The sequence below is a fragment of the Zonotrichia leucophrys genome, chromosome Z, assembly GCF_028769735.1.
Source record: "Zonotrichia leucophrys gambelii isolate GWCS_2022_RI chromosome Z, RI_Zleu_2.0, whole genome shotgun sequence".
NCBI classification, from domain to species: Eukaryota; Metazoa; Chordata; class Aves; order Passeriformes; family Passerellidae; genus Zonotrichia; species Zonotrichia leucophrys.
Window position 1 is genome coordinate 23,147,701 of NC_088200.1, and position 20,571 is coordinate 23,168,271.

The window sequence follows — 20,571 nt, forward strand, 5'->3', positions numbered from 1 at the left end:
TTCAAATTCTGTTTAGTCTTATTTTCCAGAAAAGAATTTCTAACAAGGGCACCCAGGTTTGCACCACCATTTAGGAGACATAACAAAAGATGGCATGAGGAACTCCTCAGAGTCTTTCTAATAGGGCAGGTCCAAGGGTGGTTAAGTCACCAGGACAACCAATCTTCTATTCAATGTACCTGCTAGATGTACTATTTAATTAAATTTATTAAAAGCGTGGAAATCCAATAATGTGCTTGCTCATACACAGCTATGTTTTGTGCACTTGAAAGCTTTCATTAAAGAGCTGCTCATTATGTTATTACCACTTTAATATTTTTTTGAAATCTTTTCTTTTGATGCCAGGCAACAGGGAGCTGCCTGGACAATGTGCCTTAATCATGGGTTTCTCATTGCCCCTGGGAGGCAATACTGAAGCAGAAGAGGAAACCGGATTTTAACACATAACATGCTTTGGAACTTAGGAAATCAGTTGTAGATGATAGGATAGATAGATAGATAGGTAGATAGATAGGTAGATAGATAGATAGATAGATAGATAGATAGATAGATAGATAGATAGATAGATTTACTCCTAGTCTTGCCTGGTGATAAAAGCAGCATCATATTATAAAGCAGATGGTGGGCACTGAAATTCTCTGAAAGCTGTTATTTATAACAAATTGTCAGCATGCCCCAGAGAATCTCACTTCCAATACATGTTGTGCCACTTTCCTCTGTTTCTGGAAACGGCAGAACATTTGCCTTCCACTGTGCAGCAAAGTTCATTTGAGGATAGGAAACACCAAGTGCCAAGGAGTTTATTCTGCCAAATAATATTAGAGAGCACAGTTTAAACTGAGAATTCCCATCTGCATGAAGCACACAAGAGAAGCAGTGGCACAGACAAAACTGTCAGTCTGCTTTCACATGGTAGGACTGAGGCCAATACAGACAGTAAGAAACTGCTTGTTAAAAAAAGAAAAAAACCAACAAAATAAACACTTCTCTATGTTTAATCTATTGCAGCTGGAACAGAGCTGATTTATGATCCTTCAGCATCATTGTTGTGTGTGGTCGTTAGAGATACCAGGACGTGGCAGAATGTTGGTGCTGGCAATCAGAACATGCCTTTAAAATTGTAGGAGAGATTTTAGAGTCTCTCAGTCCTAGATATTTACACATTAAGGACTTTAAAAACACAGTTGCATGTCTCAAAAATACTGCTAAGGCCACAGAAGGAATGTGCCATAAGATAAACCGCCACAGCTGGAACTTAAGATAAAAAATTATGACAGAAAGGTACTAATTCCAGGCCTAGGGAAGTGAAATCAGGTTATCACATTATGATTAACATATCTGGACAAAAATTCCCAGTGTGGCAAACTGTGAGAAAGGAAGCAACTGTCATGCACATGCCACACCAAGTTATGAGAACAGCATCTGCTACTACCCCACAGATACTCGAATTCCGGATACTGGAATGTAAAAAGGTGAAAAATCCCCAGTAGAACAGTTTTTGGATACCCACAACTGGGAAGCCGAAGGTGAAGAAGAACCAGTGGGATGCCCCTGGATCTGTGGGTGCTGGGTGTCTTCAGCTTGATCTCTCTGTCTTTCTCTCTACCCATCTCCACCCCCATGACCTCTCTTCTATAAATTTTTATGTCTCTACCTCACATTTAGAGTTAAATAAAGTCCATATTCTCAGCTCATTCTATTATTCTGCGATATTCTTTATTTCAATGTATGGTCTTATTTGCACTTTTATTCAGGCAATGGCATCTCTCACTATTCAGATCACAACAACCAGCTCACCAGGCTTACCAGCTTTTGGGGAAAATATTGTTAGTGTATTAAATATGGTTCCTTTAATCAAGTGAGTGTGACTTGCAGACTTTCTAAAACTATCTTTTATCCAAAATATCTGGACCCATGGCTCTATCTGCAGAGCAGTTCTCAGGTGATTTAATAAAAAAGAATTTTTAAAATATCACACTTACTTTCAGCTAGCAAGAAATTAATCCCATGCTAATTTCAGTGAAATATTACTACATATTTTCACACTGTAAGGATCAGACTATTACTTTACATAAATTATGGTTTAGATTGATATCTTTCCAGAGGTTATTTGTGTTTTGCTCAAGAACTGGCCTTCATACTTTGAGAACTTATGAAATTATTTTAGAATATTTTGTTTCCTATAATTATTATTACATAACTTTTTATCTTTCTTGAACTAATTTTTCCAGATCTTAAAAAATTATTTTTGCCTATATATGTTTCAAAATCCAAGGGTCATTCCCTATCAGTCATGTAACCTAATTGTCCCAGTCTTCTGTTACCCACTTCTCTCTCTTTTGGATAGCTCATTGCATGATAATAGCTTTTAGTTTGTGGATCAATCACTTGAGATAGCTATGTGTACCATTTTGACGTTAGAAAGTTCAATACTTTAAAATTATAATTTTGATGGGTAAAATTGGTATTGATTTAAAACTATTGGCTCTAAGAATTATGGATATAACTCTTATAACTGTTATAAGCTAACTGATGTAATATTTTGAGAAAACTAGTTATAACTATTATTGACAGCAAATTACAAAATGGATTTTTTCTTATCTATTTCCAAGAAAGAGACAGAAAAAATGTCCTTGGTCTATTTTTTTATTAAGTTCTTCACAATGGATTAAGAATGTGAAATATTAAATGCTCTCCACAACAATGGAGAGCTGGCAAGGACACAGACAAAGGACTCAAATGCTAAGTACTGAACATTATTTACTGAACATATCGTTAGTTGTGTAGGATGCAATGTACACATCTAAGAATGGATCAAAGTGGAAAATCAACCACAGGTATTGGAAATTCTCTTTCCTTTTGCAATTTCCAAACTAAATCAACAATAATTTGGAAAATTTACATACCTGCGATGTTAAGAGCAGAGGTTATTATGTAAAAATGCACAAAACATTTCAACACAAAGTCAATGACCAAAACAATCCTCAAAGTGTATAATACTATTCTTCATTATTATTTTACTAACACACCACCAGATGTGATTCATAACTTTCTATGACTATGCACTACAACTGAGATGTTACATCTCAAAAGAAAGGAAAATATTCTGATGTCATATACTAGCTCTTTTCTTTAAATTTTCATGCTAAGCAGAATAAAATAGTCAGACATCTGAAGTGCAGATCAGTACATTCCGCTGTTCCCCAGACACCGAGGGAGATTATATTTGTTCCTACATTGAATTATTATTAATGCCAAATATCTTTCAGGTTTTTGTGCTTCTAATAATGTAAGTGCAAGCAAATACTCCACAGAGAATGTTTACACCCAAATATGATATTGGAAGTGTTTTGCATCCTAACATTAGCAACATTTCCATGTTGTACTGAAAAATAAAAATGTCACAAAACAGAGTTTTTAAATACCTTTACTTTTAAGTACCAAAGAATGAAAATAAATATCTCATTTTCAATCACAAAACAACATCTAGCTTTGCTATTGTTATTCATATTGGCTATTACATGCTCATCTCTACATATACATGTATGTTATGAGAACACATTGATTGTTAAAAACCAGTACAGCATACAGATCTAACAGAAAGCTCCCCAGAAAATTTCAGCTGGAAATTCTTTGCTGTGTCTCTCTTCCACTCACAATGTAAAGCAACCCCACAGAATGCAATACTAAAACCACTAATAATGAGAAAGCCTTCAGCATCCTCAGAAAATTTTCACTCCTGACAGAGAAAGGAATCATTATTAAGGTCTCTATATGCGATGTAAACATCCCTCTACATTTTAGGAAACAAGACTGCACGGTTCTTACAACTCTGATTTACTCCAACACCTCCTGAAAAACTCCCCAAGCTCTAACACATCTTTAAACTCAATTTCTTCACTTTTTCTATGAAAAATAATATATTTTCTGAGGAATATCCAGAGTTTTCTTATTATGAAATGCTAACAACCAATGAACCAAAATGTCTGTGTAAATCAATATTTCAAGATAGATCAAGCCCAGCTGGTAGGAAAAAGCTTATTAGGAAAAAGCTTCTTAAAAGCATGAAAGTATTGCCATACTGGGTTTCATGCTTAGCTTCAGTAAGAAAACTGGCAACCTTTTGTTTCTGGGCTAGAGACATATGCAGTTTAAAAACAAATCCCATTAGAAAAATTACCAGTTAATAAACAGTTTGAATTGCTATATTTGTTCCACGAGTCTGAAGTTCATAGATGAGGAGAAAGGTGAAACAACTTGCAGTGCGCTTATCTGTACTCTCTCTGACTTAAAATAAAAGACTCACAGCACCCCAGTTGCAGATACATCTAGTATCTGCTCATGGAAGCAGTACAACAACCAAGTATAAACTGAACTTTCTTTTATTTAATCCTTCCAAGCTCTGGCAATTGATTTAAAGACTGCTTGAGCTGGAAGTTGGATCACTGTGGTTTATGAGGATACGCAGACTATGCTGAGGGGTTTTGTAAGCCTTTTTTAAACAAAATCCACAATTTAATTAGATGGAGGTTGTTTTGTGATGTCACAGACTTGTTTTATACAAGGATATGGTTAAGATTTTTCTACTACACTAAATGAATCTCTGTTTTACAGAAGGTCCTCAAAGGAGTTACATGTATTTTTTTGGAAGACAGTAAGTTGATTAATTTTGTTGCTATTAAGCTTGTGAGTCTTAAAATAATTATTAAGATCAATGTTCTGAAAAAAGAAATAATATCAGAATAAAGAAATCAACCTATCTTATTGAATTAGGTAACATCAACTTGCCCCTGGGTTTATAGCTATCCTGTGCTTCCACAAGACCTGTCAGGAAAATAACCTGTTCCACCTCAGACTACATAGAGACCAATACAGGTATCCAGTCATAAATTCACAGATTTATGCAGTACATACTTTTATACAATGTTAAATGTCTCTATACTACTAGGGTATTTAGGAGAAATTACTCAATAATTGTCTTATCTCTATTCCCCAAATATCTTTTCCTGCACAGGAGATACTCCTTTGCCACTTTGAATTTTAACATGTATTTCTAGTCTTCAAGAATGTGATGAGACTATTACTAGCTGAAAGTGGTAGTGTAATAGGAGTTAAATTTTCTTCATAGTTACAGATGAACCACTGCTTTTCTTTTTCTTTTTTAACCCTTTTACAAAGACTTTAGATGGAATCATGCAGATTTCTCTAGTTTTGGTCCTAGTTTCCCCATGTACAATCTGAAATCTTTGGCTAAGCATATTTGAGATGCAGAGGACAAGATACATGCAAGGTTTACCTGACTCTCATAGGCTTTATACAAAGCTGTGCTTTCAGTGAAATGTTCTTCTTTGGAAAAGGAAAAGATATTAGGGACAAAATTTCAAGCTTTTAAAAAAGTCAGCTGAATACAAATTGTTTTCCACTATTCTAACAAGTATCCCCAATAAAAATCTGTAGCAATTTATTGATACAGACAACACATTTTCACAATGCCTTCAAATGCAAGAAGACATATGCCACGTTTCTTCTGATGCTCCCATACTGCAGAAAACTGAAGCACATGGGCCTCTTCTACGCACATGAAGATTTATGACAAACATAGCAAGGTTCTGCTCTTACAGGAGGGTGGTAGGTTTAGGACCACACTTCTATCCTTCAGTGTTTTCTTATATGTTCTTAAGGCTCCTTATCTGTACATGGGAGGGCCCCTAGGCATTCCTGGCTGCATCCCTGGGAGGCAAGGATTTCCAGGTGGATAGCCTGGCATTCTAGGCCCTCTGGGCCCGGGTGGCCTTGTCACAGCTATGGATGGTGGAGGAAGGTTTCCTCCTCGGCTCTGTGGAGGATAGTGGCCATTCAGGACAGGGCCAGGATGCTGAGAGGAGCTGGTTTCTTGTGGCTGGCCTGTCTTTGATCCGTTGCCATCCTGTCCTTTCTTGTTGTCTGAAATATGTTTGGAGGACAGAATTAACAAATGATCATGCAAATCCGAAGTTCCCTGACAGGGAAATCCAGCAGCTGCCTGACTATCCTAGATTGCAGTAGAAAGTCTGGGCTTCCCCTACCCAAATCTGGGCTAATGCTCCTTCATGACCTTTGTGCTGTATTTTCCATCCGTTTTTTCTGCAAGGCTCCCATGTGGGCATGTGGGCAATTTGTCAAAATGCACTTCGTCTATCAATGAAGGCAGTAATTACACATGGCTCTTCCAAAGACAATCATCTCTCACCTGGGTTTCCCTCCTAGGCTTGATGCTGTTTGGTGGCTGTAGGGCATGTGTGCATGAAGAGGGAAAAGAAACAGCCAGCAAAATCCCTCAGGACAGACTGACACCCACCTGCCCCAGCCAGGCTTTCTGATGAGTTGCTTAATATGTTCTTACCATACCTTCTCCAGGTGAACATGGCACTGGTGATAAATACTTTCCTACATAGTTCTGCATCGACAAAACACAACAGAAATGTAGAAGATGTAGACTTTGACTGGTGTGTGATAGATAAGAAGGATCACTGGCACTTAGACCAGGCTTTTTTTAGCAGGATTGTGATTTTCAGTTCAATATAGTTCAGCTTTTTACTTTAATGTTGCTAGGTATTTCTAATAATGTTGCAGTATTTCTTAAACAAGCCAAAGAAAGAAATAGGCTAATACTTGTGATTCAGTATCATGAAGGTGTTTCAGGAGATTATAGCAAAGGATCACACATGCATGAATTACTCATTATGAGACATTCAGACCAATTCTTACCATTGTTTGGAGTGGACTCATCTTGCTTGTCTCCTTTAGGCTTTGCTGGTGGTGGTTCAGTCTCAAAAGGATTTTCCTCTTGTTCATTTGATTTTTGTGCTTTTTGTTTATTTCTTCTTTTATTTTCTTCTGCTTGCTAATGATAGGGAGAGAGATGACATTTTTCAGTGACCCCAACAGTCTCTCTAGTATTTAGTAAAATACAAAGAAATAGTAATTCTCTATTCTTACACTTTGTAACTTCTTTTTAAGTTCCAAGTTAGCTTCCTTGTAGGATTTGGATGTTGCGTTGAGATAATAAAGACTCAGGCTAAATTTAAAAAATAATAGTTTCTTGTTAGACAATGATTTAATTAGAAAGACTGAGAACATTCCTTTAGCAACCATTACAGTTGTGATAATATAAGGCCTGTATCTTTTTCTCATTTATTGTGCTTAATCAATACTAGTATTTTGAACTATAATGAACAATGTGCTTCTTTACATTATTCCTTCTTCAGAAGGCACTGTTATTTCAGGGGGGAAAATGAAAGAAATTATTCTATCCATTAATATTCTACATTTAATCTTACAGTATTTAAGAAATATGTTTCATTAAGTAGTGTTTAACTCTGAAATTACTTCTATAGAATACCTTACAAAAGTTAACTAAGTCTCATGACATACCTTAAAAATGAGTAAATCATATTTATGAAAACTCCTCAGCAAATATAGTAAACAATTGGAAATACTATCAAGAAAACAACCAAAATCACATTCCTTTTGTTTTTTCCAGTTATTACTTGCTTCTTCTTCTAAGAAAAAACATAATATTTTCATTTTTCAGCGTATAGAATTAGTATTGTGACTACTTTATGAAATTAGAAGTTTTCACTATTCTGATTTAATAAGAAAACATCTGCTATGAAGTCTTTAATTGACATAAGAAGTAAATAATTAATCAGCACATGCTGTTTCCTCTGCTTTGCCTGATTTTGCCTTGTATTTTTCCTCTTTCTTTTCTTTCTTCGGTTTATTTTTGGTGTCCTTACCCTTTACAGCTAAGTGTTAAAATAGAATATGGCATCAAGTGAACCTTTACAAAATTTCATCTCAATATTTTATATTGCTCATATAAAATCCTTTTGTAATTTATATTGTGTTCTGTAATGTCTACATTTACTTGCAGCTCTGCAATGCAAAGTTAAATCCCAGTGTATCTTTGTATAGAATTAAATTTTAGTTCAGCAGTATGCTAAATACCCAATATAATAACCCTATCAAGCAAGTTAAATGCCATGATAAAATAGAACTCAATAAAATCTCCAAGAGCAAATATTCCAGGGCCATTTTCTTTACCAATTACTGAATTATTCACAAAAACCTCTACTAGCCTTGTTTCAAAGTCTCCAAAACTCTGTCTCACGTTCCTGTCCTAATAATATAGAGTACAGTGTTTATCAATTAAAGGCACTGAAGATCAGGTTCACTGAAAGTTACTGAGAATAACTTTGCTCCATGATGTTCATATTTCTATTGAAATTGCTAAGGATTTACAATGGGCTGTTCTGCATTCTGGACAAGATGATCAATGTCACAGCATTACAAATTCCCTATGGGCCTTTTGCATTTTAATAGTTTTCTATCTTTTGTGGTAGGAACAACATTTTTTAAAAGCATAACTAAACAAAAAAGAACACCATTGAACAAAAAAGAGGTATCAACCTTTCTGCAAATGCACATTAAGTATGTTCAAAGAAAAGACTCATGAAGTGTTCAAGTCTCTCATCACTGCACAATTAGCACTGCATTTCTTAGATATTCAGGCAGTGATGATTCAGAGAGAAAGAAACTTATCAGACCTTAGACACAGCAAGCATTGAGTTAATATTCTGTACGTACACCATCAGCAATATAAAGGGTAGGATAAGTCCAGGGTTAGAGGCATAACCAAATACCTTCCCAAACCAGGAAGGAAAGTCGTGCTCCAGAGTTTCTGAAATGACTTCATACATTCTAGTCTTCCCACTATTAAACAGAAAAGTTGACAATATCATATACAATTATTATGGCAACCATGAATATATAAGCTGATCATGTCACATCAAACCTGGAAAAAGGATAATATAAGGTATGTTAACATTATTTAAACTTTACAATCTGGAGGGAATATTGTTTAAAGTAGTACTTATGTATTCTATGGGGGGAAAATTGCACCAAAATTCTTATTGTATGCTAATAGATTTTGCCAGGTTGCCATCCAAATTATTCCTCAGTGAATCAGTGTATGAGTTGTGAGCTCCATACCACCAACCAATGAACAAAGCATTATTTGTGCTCTATGAAGACATGGGGGAAAACATTCAAATCCTGGTTTTTACGTTTGACCAGCAAAAAGTGGTCTGCAATTATTTTTTGTTCCACCCAACTCTCCTCTCTCTTTGATGTGTGACCAATGCTACACAAGTCAGTGGCTGTGTTTCAGGGTATTTTTGCTGCTGTTGCATCAATCTAGTTACCTTCATATGTAATTGTTCCAGCTTATATATAAAGTTATTTTCTCCTTAGATGATTTTCCTTCTGAAGTGTATCAATAGATGTTCTGAAAATCCCCTTCTGCTTATTTTGCCTTTTTCTATGCCTCAGGGCACAGAAGTTTGTCATTTTTAACCTGGACAAGACTGGTAGAATGGGTCTCTGTGTATCAATTCTAATTAGTAGTTTTACTTAGTTGTAGGAATTGTCACCAAATTGCCATGTGACTGTCCAGTCATTGAAGTTTTCTGTCACTGCTTTTCAGTCTGGTAAAGATTTTCTTACAAATGGGTCTTTTTCTAAACTCATTTTCAATGTTTACATTCTTTCAATTAATATTAAAATTTTGCAGGTGAAATTCTTCTCTTCTTTCTCTTTTTTTGCCCTACCCACTTACAGTAGATGAGAAATTCCATTCTCAGCTGTCCTCATGCTCTTCAGCATGCACAAAGCTTTTTCTGCTGCTCTGTTGCTAATTCTGTCCTTTCTTCCCTACCCCTGACAGTTCTCTGTTGAATTGTGTATGTTGCTTTAATGAATGGACTATAATTAAAAAAAAAAACCCAAACCAAAACTAAACCCTGAATGATTCACAAATTTCAAAAAGGATGGGACACTGAGTTAACATCAGGAAAATGTTTTGATTTTTAAATGTAGAAGAACGCTCTACCAGTATTTATTCACTGTCTATTCCACTGTAGCATTACCTATACTGAGGCTGAATGAACCTTCATCAGTTTCAAGTGCTCCTCATCAAAAGTTATATTGAAGATTCCACTTTTTGATGAAGAATATGACAGAGAAAAAGTGGCAAGAATTATCCTTCTAATTTTGAAGAGTAATCTCACCATTTAGTTAATACCCAATTCAATACCTACTGCTACTGAGATCTGACCTCAAATATTTCCTTCAATATATTTTTGCTAGGACTCAGTAAAAGTCTTAATGTGTATCTCTTATTTTGTTGTAAATTTTTATCTAAATTCAAACAATTTTCTGTGTCATCAGAATTTTTGTCATGTCTTATGGTTCTCTCTTTTATCTGCCTCTGACTATTACAATGACAATCTCTGTTATTCTGCCTTTCACCAAATTTAATGTGGTGAGACTTCTGCTCCTTTACCAAGTGCACTGGGGATCACACAGATGTCATTTTAAAACAGTAATGTATTATTTAAACCTTTCCTTTGCAACCAGAATGCCTCTTTTACAGTTCTCCCACTCTTGCTGTGTTAATATTTTGTTCAAAAAATAAAGGCAAAAGATTTTTAAAATTTTTAATTTCTTGTCTTGTCTGTTGTCAAGTGAGACAACTCATTATAAATTTATCTCATGCTACCAGGCAGGTAAAGATGATTCAAATGATCCTAGACTTTCTAGGTACTGTGCACAGAAGGAGAAAGTGTGGCAAAATCTAAACTACCTTGAATTCAAGATGTGTCTGCAGGGCACGCCTAGATGTTTAGAAAAGATCCATGACTATGGGGGCCTTGAAGACTTCAGAAACAAATTCAGCTTTCACAGTGGTAGTACAGACTCATTAAATTCAGGAGAGAGGCAAGGCAAAGACTGAACCTCTGTATATTTATCACACTCTCAGGCATTCCGATCTGCCCTTCATACAGGGCATACAGACATTTCCTGAAAGCTATCTCTTTCAAACACAACAGGTCACTGCTCTACTCCATAAGAATAATTTTTCTTCATTGCAGCAGTAACTTTTTTTTCATTGAAATTGACGAAAAGAAAAGCTTTTCTGTTCTACACCTCAGATAAAACTTGCTAAAGAATAAGTCAGTTTTCCAAGATTCCTGCTTTGGGAGTTTTCCTCAATGAGAAATGCATCTCAATTAAACACCCAGCATATCAGGTGCTAATGCTTATTATAGAGGCATTTTTTCATTACTGCGTCATTCACTGTGATGTGTGGAAGCAGGTCATTACAACAATTGCAAAAGATGGAGGTAAAATGCAAAGAACCTGAAAGGACCACAGTCAAAAGATGGTGGGATGGAGACAATGGTGTACACAGCAGGCAGTGTGGAGAGAAAAAGGATGAAAAGCAGCATGGCCATGTAGAAGTTATTGGATCTGGAAGCCTTGAAGACTCTTTCCTGGGGGACATTACAGCACATCACTGCCCAGCACTGCAGATACATCGACGTGTGGAGGCGGAACACATTGATTGCTGGGAGACATGGAGCATAAAAAGATCCCATCCTAGAAGAGAAGCATATAAATAAAATAACCACTATTTATAGGACTTCTGTCTTTCCAAGTATGCCACAGATTCCCTCTGTCAATGTGCTTTGCACACTGTGCACTTAGAAATTCATATAGCCAACTTTATGGAGTTTTTTAAAACTGTCCTTTTCTCTTTTTTTAAAAAGGTTGAATGAGTACCAAGAGGATTATCTCTATGAACTTTGTTTCAAAGTTCTCTTTCTCTGCAAATTAAGTGAGGACTTGGTGAAATGTTATTCACTCTTAATTTTTCCAGGTAGCATTTTGCTTGTGTTGTGTCAAAAAAGGATAGCCTTTTTTTAAAAACTAGGTATGACCAATTCCTACAACTTGGTATAAACAAAATTATTTCATTCGTAATTTATTATTTTTATTGATATACCAGCACTTTTTTTTTAAGGATATTTTTTTGCTTAATTGACATTTATTTTAGCTGCTCTTGCTGGGTTAATTTAGTGCTTCATGCCAACAATCTGTTTATTGACTCTGTTAAATATGGGGTTTTTTCCTTATTATATATGGTTACATGGTTATGACACCAAAATATTTGACACCTTTTTATTTCATCACACCTTGTTTCTTATGTCATGCTGACTGAAGAGCATCTAAATTAATTTTCCTGGCCAAATAGTACAGAATACAAGAGATTGGGAACCTGCTTCTTCCTTAGTCCTTGCTCTTGTGATGAGGTGACAAAGTGAGCAAGCTAAGATGCTTTGCCCCTGAGTGCCTCAGACATTCTATTTGGAAACAGGAAATATATTTACATTAGGGTTGGAAAGACCTTCTGAGTACAGAAGAATGACAGGCTTTGTTATATTAATGTATCCTCTCCCTCTTTTCATGTATCTTAAATGAAAAGATAAGGGGCTTTACTGAAGGGACGGCTTTTACCACACAAAAGTCTGATCAGCCAAGTTATATTAAATGTAAAAAATTAGGCCTTAGCATGAGCTGTGAAGTCAAATGCTTGCAGAGAACAGTTCCTGAGGAAGACTGAGCATGTTGCATGAGGACGCTACATGCTGGTGTTCTTTACCAGTCATGTAAAGTCCAAAAATAGAATGAAAATCTACACCTTTCCTTCTCTACATCTGAGGAGCAATGCTGCAGCAGTAGCATTTTTTAGATTCATGTGACTGCACAGAGAAGTATAAATACATTTGCTTTAAGGCCTTTTTGCATAGGAACAGGGGAAAAGAATGGTAAGGTTCACTGCAAGGCTAAATTTCAAAGCAAAACACTACAGCAAGCAGTCAGTGACCAAAAGCGTAAATTTAATCTACGCAGATATTTACTGGTTGGTTTTATCGACTCAGTGCAAAATCCTGATATATGTGGTCCAATAATCTCAGTCCATAACTAGTTTTGAATTGTTCCAACTGATTGCAATGTACCAGAGTTTGGTATATATTGCATATACTTCCATCAGATTAAAGAAATGGGATAGGGTCCGGATTTCAGAAAAATTCTTCACAAATACAGATAAATCCCTCTATCCTGCAGATACAACATGCTTTGCCACACCTACCAGATCATGCCTTGGTTAAAGATCAGTCCCAGCACGTTGCCACTTATATCAAACTCAGAGTATGATGGCTGAAAAAAATTATACAAATGTTTTCATTAGGTTTGCACAAAGTGTTTTGAAATGAGTTAGAGCAGATGAAGACTGTCACTTTGAGGAGCAGCGCCACACTGGCATCATGGTGCAAGGCTTCCTGTTGCATCTTATCAGTGAATCATGAAATAAATTATATAACTCAAGGCTTCAAGTTAGTCTCTAATATAGTTTGCAGCATTTTACTGAAAATCTTTCCAATATTTGTTCAGAGGCAGGTGTTAATGGAAAAATCAGAATCATTCTGGGTACTGGGTAAATTTTAAAGCAACAATTCAGAAAATTTCCATGGGAGTGGCCTCTGGTTGTCAAAATACTTTGTCCTCCAGTACAGCAGCAGCAGTGAAATTTCATGTGATGAATGTGATTTAATTGATTTAATACCCAATTGAACTCTGGCACTATGTTTCTTTTCTTTTTCATATTCCAGCAATTGCACTTCAATTTTCCTTTTAACATTGATAGAGGTTGCCAATCATTTTCTTTTATGGATACCTTATTTCTAGTTTGAGTATTTGATTCTAATTCTTCCTTTAGGATTCAGAACTTTAAGAACTTTATGGGGTCTCATTATCTCTTTCTTTGCTGAAGAAAGCCCTGTATCATACATTTTTATTTCCACTATGGACACATAAATACCATAAAATTGTTTAGTCTTTTATTTCTGAACTAGTAATTTGACCCTTCATTCTGGTTTCTCAAATCTTTAATCACTTACTAATCTTTCTTCTACCTTAATTATTTATTTCTTATTTCTTAAAATTTCCAGCTGTAAACACTGGATACACTGAATTTAAGCAACGATTGAAGGGCAACAGATCTTATTCTGTGTCCATATGCACCAGATCAAAACTTCCTGCTAAGAAATTGATGGCTTTCAATGTTTTGTTTTTACCTGTCTGTTTCAAATATATTATTTATCTATTTATAAATATTATTTACATATTTATATATGGTAACAGGTGTCTTGCATGATTCATCACAATGATGGACAAAAAGACCATGAATAATACACATATTCCAGTTAATCATTATATTGATAACTGATAGAAGGTAAGAGGGGCATGAGATGCAAAAATAACAATTCCCTTACAGCTGAAACAAGACAAAGGCATTCTACTGAAGTCTTCAATTAAAGCCACAATTTTGACTTGTACTGTGCTGTGCTGTTGGAATATCTGAAGTTTCTGCACTTTTTCTGTGTACTTTTATGCATATACAAATATATATATGTTTACAGTGAGATGATATATTTATGTCACGTGTATTTATGAATCTGCTAACATAAGGGAAACAATTAAAGAGATTACTAATATTACACTTGAAAAGCAGTTGACTAAAGAGATCTTTATAGGTTAGAAACAAAACATGGAGATATTAATAAGATCATAGAGAATCAAATAATGTATGACTACTTTTTTAACATAGGTGCTAGCATTAACAGATTAAATAATTTGAAATCCAACTTTTAAACAAATGAAAATAAGGTCTTCCCACACAACATGCAAGTTGATCTCTGGAATTCTTCACCGAAGGACATCTTGATCATCAAAAATACTTTTCTTGTAGCAAAAGGCTTAAAATTAAAGGATATATATCCATGGCCACTAACCACAGAGACACAGGTATAGCTACTTCCTAAGGAAGATTTTCAAATGAGCTAGTTTCCAGAAATTAAGTAATTTCCAGTTTCAACTTCGCTTCCAGCTGTTGTTTCAGGGAGCTTACTGGACCTGGGGACCACAATGGACCAGAACGTTACAGACATTCCTATATACTGCCAAATAAAAATGCCAATTATAAAATGGTTTCAGGATCCCCTACAAGCAGATATGTTGTTGCCAATTTTTCTGTTCATGCTAGATTCAAACTCTTTCCATTTCATTTTGATATTGCAACAGTTATTACCTGTTTGACTACAACCTGACTGGTAGTCTTTGTATCCATCCCCACACTAGTCCCGCTGGAAGGTAAAACATAAAAATAATGCTGAAATTTCATGGGAGTCAGCAAGAATGAGATTGCTGCACCAGAAGCAAGAGTTTTTTAACAGAAAACATGACAACTTTCACTTCCTCTGGAAAACTGGGATTTCCCAAGGTGCAATTCCTAGCAATGTGAGAAATTTTTACATGTGTGAAGATAAAATTCTGACAAAAGAAGGTGAAAATTACAACTATGACTGCTTATGTAGAGATACCCTTGATAGTCTTAAATTATGTAGCCTTTTTCTGTACTTCACAGTAAGTACAAAACAGGCTCCAGGAGTTTCACAAGCTCTGACAATACCATGACTATTACTTAAAAGATTAAAAACAGCATCAGACCCTGAAAGCATAAGTAGCTGACAAATTTAATTTGGATCAAGTCAGTGTGAGACGGCAAGTCTCAACTCCCATGTGAAGAGTTCTATGCCTGCTTATGTTATGGGCCTTACTAATTTTACATCAGCTGAACTAATTCTAATGAAATACAGATATATCTATGTATCTATATGTATATATATTTATCCATATAATAATACTTCTGGAACAGGATCTTTCATATTTTTCTCCACAAGAACTATGTGCTTTAAGACCCTATCCAATGAATGAGATTATATCCTGTGAAATATTCAAATAGTATATGTGTGGAAAAATGTGTGTTCTTATAAAGAAAATAAAATTTGCTCTTATAAAATAAAATAAATTACAGAAGTCCTAAAGTTACCAAAGTCTAAAGAAGAAGAAAAATATTAAGACATAAGCAAAATGCAAAAAAAACAAACACCGTGTAGTTCAGGGATTTTGAAGTTGGTGTATCTAACCAAAGTTAACTGTATAGTATTGAAAGGAAAATGAACTTTGTTACTAAATTGTGAAGTGATGAATAGCAAAGACATTTAAAATCAGATACTTACAAATCCGTACTCCAAATCCCAGCACCAGCAATAATTGAAAAACCTAACAAAGACAGCTCTCAAAAAATCGCCGATTAGAATTGTGATGTATGTTGTCATCATGTCAGAGACTGTCAAGCGCACAAATTCCTGTTAGAGCAATATTCTCTTTTAAGAATACATTTAAGCAATTAATAATTACAATAATAATTAAATACTGTACTAGATCTTTAATTGTGTTTATCCTGCTCCAACATGGACAAAACTCTTGACTTTCCTGCATTCACTGATTTTGTAATGTGCTAGAACTACTGCCCCTCATTTTCTAGAGTGATTAAACTGCTTTTGACCTCTTTGAGAAGATTAAAAATGAAAAAAAAAAAAAGTGAATGGCTTCTTTCTCAAAGAGTTTCAATGTCCAGTGGATATGGAGAGAAAGCAAGAAAATCCAAATGAAAATCCTCATATGAGCCTCTACTTTTATTTTAGGCTTTTTATATTTCACTAAAACCTCCTGTAACAGGCCTTACCCCGACAGCCCAGAAAGCTATTACTCTCCCTGATATGAAAATAAGGGTAAAATTGTTTCAGTTATGAGCATTTGGTGTTTTTAGCTTCTTATTCAGCATCATTAAAAATAGAGGGGCTGATTTTTCTGCCTATATGGTCCCTGCTAGAGATTTATTCATTTAGGAGGACAGATTGTCAGAGTGGTAGAGAAACAACAAAATTTATTCAATATTGAGTTTGTTGTCATGGACAAATCAACAGCAATGTTGTAGGATCAAATAGAGGAAAAGGGTAGGTTAGAAAACTGTTTGGAAACCACATTTTAGATTAGCAGGTCAATAAGAATGACTGTCAAACTGAATCCAACAAAATATTTGAGCAGATTTTCTGCTAAACTTTTATTGTCCTTTGGCATTATTATATTTGGCTAAAGACATAGATGTCTTCTCAAAAGCATACTGTTGTAAGAGCTGTCTTACATACATGTCCCTTTTGAGTTACTCCTTTATTTTTTCAAAATTAGTAGACAAGCAAAGCAAAGATGGCATCAGGAAGATGAAAAGAAATTAGGGGATAGAGGAAAGGAGAGGGAAAAAATAAATGCTTTTCATTCTATCAACTAACAGAAGAAAAAATTTCCTCTTAGAGAGGATTCAAAGAAAATAAAATATTTTTTTAAAGAACTTTTAGTTCAACAGAAAGTCCTACATCTGCTTCTCCTCACATTGTCTGACTTGTTAGCCAAAATAAAGAGGATTTAGATATCATATCCTGTAAGAGACTGTATGATCTATTTTCAAATCTGAGCTGCAAGCAGCTACATTACCTGTCCTACCATTGTTTCCCAACATGGTCCTCTGGGGACATCAGCAGGATCCACCTGTATTGGAGGAGCAGTTGAATTCTCTGGAATAGTACCATTGTACAGACTGGCTTCCCATATTGTCATGTTGTATTTGACTATCTTTTCTTCTTCCAGCTAAGTAAAGAAATAAATTGGGGGGAAAGAATCAACATGAGCTTGTTACCAACCCTCAAGACTGTCTATCCCAAATTTCCCATTGCTAACTTAGGTAAATGTAATTTGCAGAACAGAAATAAAAGAATGCCTTTCACTGATGTGTCTGTGGCTGACTGGAGTGCTTCAGTGTGGCCCAGCGACCTGTCAAACATAGTGAAGGGAAGAAAATATCTTGCCTTGAGGTTGATTTCATCCATCAGGGCAATAATGAAAGTGTAGAGATTGCCGAGGAAAAGAGCAAAGATTCTTCCCAGCTGCCATCTTAGAGCTATTCGAGGGTGGTAATTTTCCAGAGAACTGATTACATCAAATAAAGTTGGACAGAACATTCCTAAAAGTGACATAACCGTGTTCACCTGAGGAGGGGGAAAAAAGTTTACAATAAAATGTTAGAGACAAATTATTCTATTAATTCTGATTTGGGTAAAAAATATATTTCCATTACTACTTTTTATTTGGTATTCAATTTAATAAAAACCAAAATCCACTCTGAGTATCACAAGTTGATGAAATCCACACACAGTCCCAGTCTGCCTCTTTCCACTAATTCCCTATTCCATGACTCACTAAACAATTGTATCTGAACTGTGTTCTGACAGAACTAGGAACTGCTGATATGGAGAGGGAGATAAAAAAATTTACAACATTAAAGAGAGAGAATGGGAGTCAGAGAGAAAAATGTCTTTTCCACAAATTCATCAGCATCCCGCTATTTTGCTGTGAACTTCAGGAGCACATGGCAAAAAATATATTTACCCAGGATTTCTCCATCACATATAAACTGTGTTCAATTCCTTAATGACTCTAGTGTAATGAAATTTTCTACAAAAGCAGATTAATACTTTCATGAAGAATTTAAAATTTTAGAGCTTGCTTCTTCCTTGTACATAGGAACTGCACTTTTTTAAACTTAAAATTGTACATCAGGTGTTGGGGCTTTTTTCTGATCAAATCCTCAATTCATATATTAATGACGCAAACATAGGAAAATTCGATCTATAGAATAAGAAAAATGTCTGAATTTCACCCAGAAGTGAAATATATTTATGCAATTAAATATTAATATCCAATCAAGGGCAATGTTTTGTACTTACAAATATGTTAATTACCTGTCAATAGGAAAAATTTTTAGCCAAATAATGTCAGTATTGTTTTATCCACTCTGCTTTAGAGACACTGCTCCAGATCTTAGTTCTGTCACCTTAGAAGCATATTTTTATTATAGAAACAAAAGCAAAACTATGAGCATAAAGAAAAATGTTACCTACTTTCCAGATTACAGCATAAACAAATATATAACAGCCTTTGGTAGCCCAGTTCCTGTTAGTACAAATCTGTTACCACACCTTTAAACTGAGAGAAAGCTGAATTCCTCCAAGCTCTATTGTCTCAGAGCTTGTGCTGCCTTAAATCAAGTTTTGTACACAATTTTTTCTTTCCTATCAAAATAAAACGTGATAACAACTAAATTAATTCACTCTCAACAGTCCTATTTCTCTGGATTCCAGAAGTGGATTATTTGATATTTTAATGTTACTTTCGCAGTCAGGCTTTGGTGTTGAAAATTCTGGATTCATTCTCCTTGTTCCATCATCACCCATCTCACCAGCTTTGTGAGGCTAACACCTTTTTGCCTTACTTTAAGTCAGGAATGCACTTTACACTCCAGCTCAGAAGATAATCTTGAAGTAACAAACTAATTTTACAACACACACAGTAGTATTTTTTTGCTAACAAAGTAAAACCTTCCCAGGCTTTCAAACAGCACGTTGCTGTAGCAAATAAAATCACCATCTACACTATATACCCCTATCAGGCAGGGTGCATCTGCTTTTGAGGAAAGCATTAGGCACAGAAAAACATTGCATGGGACACTAGGACAGGGCAAGTGGAACTGGGAGGTATTAGCTTCAACCTGTTGCTACACTGCGGAGTTGTATCCATGAAGTTCCAAATAACTTTCTCTGTGCCCACAGATCAATCAGTCCATTTGGGCCAGTCTCAGGAGAAAAGCAAGAAGAGAGTAGGTTCCTTGAAGAGACCTCATGAATCCATAAAGTGTCTGGAAGACAAGCCTAAGAGCACCGAGGAGGAAATATAAAGGCCTCAAATGAGCTAAAGCTAAATACTGAGGGATATTTGAAAGAAGTGAAGTAGAAATTTTATGGAAGCAGAGAGACTTAAGCAATTCTTATGTTAGACATTTCCCACCCACAGAGAGTATTTAAACTACTGGGGGGAAAAAGGCAACATGCAAAGCAGAAGAACACAATTTCAAACCACATCTATTATAGAAATAGCACGAACTTCATTTCTTTCCCACCACCCGTAGTTCTCCAGACCTTCCAAGGCAAATTGCTGGGATCTTCTGACAACAAAAAAGATGAGGTAGCCACTTCCAGCAAGTGTGCATAGGGCTAAGAAGTTGGCAAGAACCCTTAAGAATCGAGTCAAATGAATATTTTCTTCTTTTCGGCTCTCCTGCTCCTCCACAATTGCTTCCTGCACTTGTTAGAAAGAAAAGAATATCATCAATACTTTATTGGTCAAGGCCCCACACGGCTTCAATTGTTAGAAGTCAGTTAAATAAATTACAAATATGCAAATGGACATCTGGGCTTCATGTTTTGAGATGAATGTGTATTGTCTCATAAAATCCTATTCAGGTCCTGGAAGATTCTGGAGTTTTGCCTGGGTTTCCTTTGCTCCTGCTGAGTGTACCCACAATGAGTCTTGTTACACTTGTACTTTTACATGGTGTCAAAAAACCTAGCACATTCTTTCAGCTTGCAAGGTGAAATAAGGTTGAGTGATACAGCAGGATAAATGTCTGTCAGAAAAGGAAATGACATGTTTTTGAAATGCACATTTGTGAGAAAAGAGGAAAATGTTTTACTCTGAAAGTCAGCAACTCAGAAAGAATGAAAAGATGTGGGAATCCCCCAAAAAATTGGACAGTGCAGAGCTTCAGACTGCAAAACAAAATGTTTGCCCCACATTTACCCTTGATCATAAGTGATAAATGTTAAGACTCTA

General features: G+C 35.5%; 1 protein-coding gene across 1 annotated transcript in view; it reads right to left on the reverse strand.

Moving 5' to 3' along the window:
• Positions 1-5,686: 5,686 nt before the first annotated feature.
• Positions 5,687-20,571, reverse strand: part of TMC1 (transmembrane channel like 1) — a 54,440-nt gene continuing 39,555 nt past the window's right edge. Inside the window, exons 11-20 of the mRNA XM_064736188.1 lie at positions 19,843-20,037; positions 17,712-17,891; positions 17,341-17,493; positions 16,026-16,154; positions 13,037-13,104; positions 11,242-11,481; positions 8,629-8,754; positions 6,979-7,057; positions 6,748-6,883; positions 5,687-5,943 (exon numbers count right to left, since the gene is read on the reverse strand). Coding sequence (XP_064592258.1) covers positions 5,687-5,943; positions 6,748-6,883; positions 6,979-7,057; positions 8,629-8,754; positions 11,242-11,481; positions 13,037-13,104; positions 16,026-16,154; positions 17,341-17,493; positions 17,712-17,891; positions 19,843-20,037 — 1,563 coding nt within the window. The remainder of the gene's footprint in view (positions 5,944-6,747; positions 6,884-6,978; positions 7,058-8,628; positions 8,755-11,241; positions 11,482-13,036; positions 13,105-16,025; positions 16,155-17,340; positions 17,494-17,711; positions 17,892-19,842; positions 20,038-20,571) is intronic.